Source organism: Myotis daubentonii, chromosome 4 (genome assembly GCF_963259705.1).
Source record: "Myotis daubentonii chromosome 4, mMyoDau2.1, whole genome shotgun sequence".
In the NCBI taxonomy this organism is placed as follows: Eukaryota; Metazoa; Chordata; class Mammalia; order Chiroptera; family Vespertilionidae; genus Myotis; species Myotis daubentonii.
The window spans coordinates 42,201,795-42,207,794 of record NC_081843.1 but is presented as its reverse complement, the minus strand read 5'-3'; the positions used below and the strand labels follow the sequence as shown (position 1 = coordinate 42,207,794).

The window sequence follows — 6,000 nt, the reverse complement described above, 5'->3', positions numbered from 1 at the left end:
TCCCGGTGCTCCCGCCTGTCCCGGAGAACAGAAGAGTGTCTTCGTTTCTCAGCAGTGAACCCGGAGCGTGTGAGAAAGAGGGCTTGCCCCTGCTCTCGTGGCCCAACAGCCACTGCGCGGCAGTTCTGCGAGCAGATCCATTGAAACGGGCCTGGACCTTCATCCGCTCCTTCCGATGAAGTTGTTCACAGCCCGTGGAGCCCGCCTGGTGCGCCTCCGTGTCCACAGCACCGTGGGTTTTCCCTCGCGGGGCCTGCCTTACACTTGGGAACCATCACTCTATCCAGGGATGACTGATGACCTTGTCACTACGACGCCAGTCAAAACATTTTCGGTCCCACCCTGTTCCAACCGGCATGGAGGCATCTTGCGTGAGACCCGGACAAAGTCTAAACAACGCGTTTCCCAGGCTCAGACGACGCGAGTGTAGGCAGACAACAAGAGACAAGCAGAAGGCAGGGAAGTGTGACTAGCAATTGCTTAGAGTGGCGGGTGTTAGACAAGTTGGTGTGTTTGGACAAAGACAAATGTCATTTCTCTGAGGTGTGTACAGAACTCCAGCGACCGGAAAGCGCACGAGCGGGCCACTTTCACACACCCTGCCCTCGCCACCGAGTGCTGCGACTGCCTGGAAGAGCTGGGTGTGTGTGTGTGTGTGTGTGTGTGTGTGTGTGTGTGTGTGTGTCTGCACAGGGCACAGGGATGGGCGGGCGTGGCCCAAGGCGCTGGGTGGGCAGGGCGGCGGGTTGGGGCTGTGCTTCCACGCTGCCCCTCCGCCCGCTAGGTTTTGGGACTAGAGACCTATACCTGACCCCCCACCCCCGCCATCCGTGGCACCCAAAGGAGGACAAGCCTCGCCTGTCCGGGAGCAGTTGTAATAGACATAGCTCTGGATACTTGCCTCGGATCCAGCAAGGAGGAGGAGCGAGACCCCCAGGAAGACAGCTCGAGAGCGTGAGTGGGCTGAGCGCTGGGCACGTGGGGCTCCATCCATTCAGCCGCCTTCTAGGCCAGCGGCCAGCCCTGCAGGACCGGCCGCCCTTTAGAGACCCACGGTCTCTCGTATCCCAGCTCTACAAAGCCTGCCTCCTCCGCTGGGGACTGAGGCTCATTCCGGCGCGCGACCCGCCCCGCCCCCAACTCCCCCTCCTGCCCTCCCCCCACCCCCCACCCTCCGGGTTTGTGTGAGAAGTCGCGCAGCGGGCTGGTCGAGGCTGTACTCCTCCGCAAACGGGGCCCGGCAAAAGCTCAAACCCCTTCCCGGGAACTGGTTCACTTGCCCGGCCGGACCCGCCTCCCGGACGTGGACTCCCGCGCGTGTGCGGAGGTGCATCCCGGTCTCCGCATGCCCACTGTTTTCTCCATCAGGGCAGAGAGCCCGTACCTAGAAAAGATCTATCATGGGCAGAAAGAGACAACAGGCGCGCGGGAGACGTCACGCAAAAAAAAAAAAAAGTCGGGGGTGGGACAGCAGAGGAGGTATTAGTGCGGGAAAGGCGCACGGGCAGTTTGTGGATCCAGCCGAGTTAGAACTTCCTTCTTCCCTCCCCTTCGTTCTTCTGGCCTGCCTCCCGCCTCTTCCCCCCATCCCACCCCTCCCCCCTGCCACCCCATCTCTCCCTCTCTTCTCTCTCTCTCTCTCTCTCTCTCTCTCTCTCTCTCTCTCTCTCTCTCTCACACACACACACACACACACACACACACACACACACACACACACACACGCACGCTTGTATTTTGTGCTGTCGTAAAACCCACGTGTCCAGCCAGGAGGCTGCCAGAGCGCGGAGCCAAGGAGCCCGGACGCAGCGGCCGAGCGCAACAACCCACCGCGACTCTGCCCCACGCCCGGGTCCGCTCGCGCTCCCGCGCCCTCCGCGGGCTTCCGTAGCCCGTGCTTGCGGCCGGATCTCAGGTCTCTCCTCCCGCGCTGCCAAGGGCATGTAGCGCCTCCGGGGTGCACACTCTCTCGCACGGGTCCCGAGACACACGCGCCCACGCACCCGCCGCCGGCGGCTCCGAGTTTTCAGGTAAGGCGAGGCTCCTCTGGGGCTGAGTGTCTGGGGCCCCTGGGATAGGAGGCTGGAGGTCCCGGGGGGCGGGGGGGGGCGGAGGGCGCGGCTGACCCGCCTCCTAGCGCCGGGGCCCCAAGCGGCTCGGGCGCTGCGCCACTCCGGCCGGGGTCGGCCGAAGGTGGGGGCTGCGTCCGGCAGCCGAGTTCCGCGGGGAAGCGCCTGCGCTCCGGGCTTGGACAGCGCAGGGTGGGAGCTCGGCGCCTCTGGCTGCGAGGCCGGGCAGCGTGGACACAGCTCCCACCGCGCGGCGCGGCAGCCTCAGAGTAAACTTTGCGCCCCAGCGGAGTTGGGAGGAAGGAGCCGCCGAAGCGCGCTGCTCCTGGCCAAGCCAAGGGCTGCGGCTCCCGCTCCAGGGTCTCGGCGGCTGTCCCGCCCGCCCCTCTCGCGCCAGGCCCGGGGCCCGGCTCACACGCACCCTCCTCTCTGCCCTCTGCCCCCAGCGTGAGGCGTCGGACATGCTGAAGCCCGGAGACCCCGGCGGCTCGGCCTTCCTCAAAGTGGACCCAGCCTATCTGCAGCACTGGCAGCAACTCTTCCCGCACGGCGGCGGCGGGGGCCCGCTCAAGGGCGGCGGGGCCGCGGGGCCCCTGGGCGCGCCGCAGCCTCTCCAGCCGCCGCCGCCGCCGCCGCCCCCTGAGCGCGCGGAGCCTCCGCCCGACAGCCTGCGCCCGCGGCCCGCCTCGCTCTCCTCCGCTGCCTCCACCCCGGCTTCCTCCTCCACCTCGGCCTCCTCCGCCTCCTCCTGCGCCGCCGCCGCCGCCGCGCTGGCGGGTCTCTCGGCCCTGCCCGTGGCGCAGCTGCCCGTGTTCGCCCCCCTGGCCGCCGCCGTCGCCGCGGAGCCGCTGCCCCCCAAGGACCTGTGCCTGGGCGCCGCCTCGGGCCCGGGGCCCTCCAAGTGCGGCGGCGGCGGGGATGGCCGGGGCGCCCCGCGCTTCCGCTGCAGCGCGGAGGAGCTGGACTATTACCTGTACGGCCAGCAGCGCATGGAGATCATCCCGCTCAACCAGCACACCAGCGACCCCAACAACCGTACGTAGCCGCAGCCCGCGCGCTCTCTCCTGTGGCGCTGGCGCCGTCCAGGGCGGGCGCCCGTCGGGGAGGCGGGTCGACCCGGACGAGAGGGACCCCGGGTGGTGGACTGGTCCCGGCAGCGGGCCCGCACCTCCCAGAGCACAGTGGCAAAGGTTTTCTGGCGTTAGGGAAGGAAGGAGAACGCGGGGGGCTCCCGGCTGGCACCTCGGGGTTACCTCTTCCCCTCCGCTCATCCTCTGCTCCGCAGCCCCAAGGCTGTAGGACTCGAGTCGCCTGCCGGCCCGGGCTTTCAGATCTCCGCCCTCCCGCGGGACGGTGCCCGGGGGCGGCCGGCTCCAGGCAGCGCGCGACGGGGAGTCCCGGGAACCGGCTGGCCTGGCCCTGGGGGTGGGGTGGGGAGGGGGACAAGATAGGGACGCAGAGTTCCTGGGGAGCGTGGATTCCAGGGCTTGCTTCTCCTCTCCACCCTACTTCTGGGGTTAACTGTCCGTTCGTTTCGGGCAGCAGGGTTGTCCAGGACTCTAGGGGAACGGCCGGGCGCTGCTGGCTGGCCTGGCCTCGCGGGACTAGGAGTTTTGGATAATTCTGGGTCAGTTTCTCCAGCAGGCAGGCATTATTCTTAGGTCTACCATTTATTTAGAAAAGTAAATGCCAGCTGCTTCGTGAGAAATTTTCCGTCTTCAGGATAGAGTTGTTCCCTGCGGGTCCCACATTCTCCTTGCATCCTTGACCCCTTCAAACATTCGCAGTTCGTAGCCACGTTTGATGGCTTGGCTATTTGTAAAAATGGGGCGACAGTAATTTAGTTTAAGAAGCTTACTCTCCTTGTCCCCCAAGTAAATAGTAAAGTTAAACTTCAGGTCTCGTCCAGCTTCGGTTCCTATGTTCATAATTTCAAACGCTCGTCACAAGTGTGGTTCCATTTTGAGGTTTTGAAGCAAGACTCCCAGTGAAGACCACGAATGTGTATTGCTTTGTCTCTGATCCTTTTTGGTAACTTCGAAAGTTCTGCTATGTTTACACCTAACGCGTTAAGTACTAAATACACCTCCAGAGACCTCTGGAGAGAACATTAAATCAGGTTCAGAGTCAGGTTGAAAGCAATACAGGATTTGAAAGATCAGCACTTACCATTTTCTTCCTTTCGTTCCTTCATCTAGCTTCTGTGTGAGGATCATAAACATTTGTTGTTATTCTGTTTTTAATAAGTCCCTTCTTGCAGAATGGCTACCATCCCGTGACCTTTTTAATTCGTTGTAAAACAAAATACCTCCAGGTTATAATTATTTGAAGGGCTCCCAGAGTCATTACTTTGATGAAAAAGCATGAGGCATGAGCCTAGTGGTTAAGTTGTATTAATCTTTTCATAATGGTGGGAGGTAGTTGTTCTAATGGAGATAATTATTACTAACAAAGAGAGCAGTTGTACTTACTTTTTTTCCGTTGTAGAATCTGAAGGTAAAGTGCTGGTAAAGACATTAAAGGGTAAAGACATTAAAAGGACGGTTTCCACTCGGATTTGTTCTGCAGTTAAGAAGATGCTTGCATTTCAGAGTTGCAGAAAATATGTAAAAATTATATTGTCTTAATGGGTTTTAAAAAACACTTCTCTCCTACTGGATTTGCATGTGTTGTTTACAAAGCATTTTTTTAAAATGTGAAATAAAAAGATTATTCTTTGGGAAAGGCATTCCTTACTGCTAAGTGTAAGTGTAGTCACTGTGGACTGATAGTACTTCATCCTGCCTGCAGTTTCTCTTCTGAATGAAAACAGTGCTGGAAAAGACGCCAGCAGCGTGCCCCACCGCCCAGGCTGTGTGTTGAGCTTCCTATACTGTTTACAAGGCCGTCTTGAGATTCACTATATTCTCACCAGAGAAAGAATTGGGTTAGATTCCTAATTAATATATGGTTCTTTGAATCACTTTATTGCCTAGGCAACTTTTCCCTCTGGTTGGAGGAAAGGAAGTATGATTTATTTAAATTATTTCTATTGTGTTAGTCTTTTGGTATATCCTTTTGAGTCTAATGGATTGCTTTAATATGCGAAGTGCATAAGAAAGACGGAGGGGAAAGGAAGTCAGATCGTCCTATTAGAGTTACACTTCATGTTGCTCCCTAATTAACGGGGAGTTGAGAAAGAAAATAGCGGAGGTAGCTCTGTGTAATGGGAGGCAAGCGGAGGCATTCATTTTAAACCAGAGGATGTGTTTTACAAAGGTGAAGTGGGAAGTGATTGAGTTTAATCTAACTAGGGGCTCAAAACTCAGAAATGCAAAGGATGGGAAACTCTCCCTAGGCAGGGGAAGTTGGTATATTTGTTACTTGAAAGAGGGTGAAAACCAGAGCTCTCACCTTTCCCGGGTTGTATTTGGGTGGGTGCGGGGGTGGGAGAAGTGAGAGGCAGGCCAAAGGGAAACACCTATTAATTTATGATGTAGAGAGATCCCCAGTCTTCCTTTCCGTCTTTTGCTATTTTCTAAAAGAACTCTGTGAAGAGACCACTCAGCAGCGCTTCATTTTGTTACTTTGCATTGAGTAATTTTTCTCTTTTTCTTACAAGGCAAAGAAAGGGACCCCCTCACTTCTCTGTTCCCTACAGAAGAGTAACTTTTTTGCCTGGGATCAGCAACCCAGTAAAGCCTGTGAATCAGTAACAGTAGTCTCACCTTGAAACTTGATTGGCATCTATAGCAAATGCCAGGGCGAAAGGTCTTCTAGCTCTCTTTCCCACAAAAAAAGATTAAAAAACAGCAGAAACCATGCAAGCTAGGCGAGTGAGCTGTTCCATTACATTGCTGATATCCAACTCCATGTATTCCATTTATTCTATGGTTGAAGTACACTTTCCACTGAAGCTCTGAATGCCTAGCTGCCTCTTCTTTCATCTCGT

The 6,000-nt window shown here is 57.3% G+C and overlaps 1 protein-coding gene across 2 annotated transcripts in view; it reads left to right on the top strand.

Moving 5' to 3' along the window:
• Positions 1 to 1,683: 1,683 nt before the first annotated feature.
• PRDM6 (PR/SET domain 6) overlaps positions 1,684 to 6,000 on the top strand; it is a 102,645-nt gene continuing 98,328 nt past the window's right edge. The window contains exons 1-2 of one of the 2 annotated variants that reach the window (XM_059693769.1): positions 1,684 to 2,030; positions 2,516 to 3,104. In XM_059693769.1, coding sequence (XP_059549752.1) covers positions 2,531 to 3,104 — 574 coding nt within the window. In that variant the 5' untranslated portion in view covers positions 1,684 to 2,030; positions 2,516 to 2,530. The remainder of the gene's footprint in view (positions 2,031 to 2,515; positions 3,105 to 6,000) is intronic. The other variant, XM_059693768.1, reaches the window with a different exon arrangement.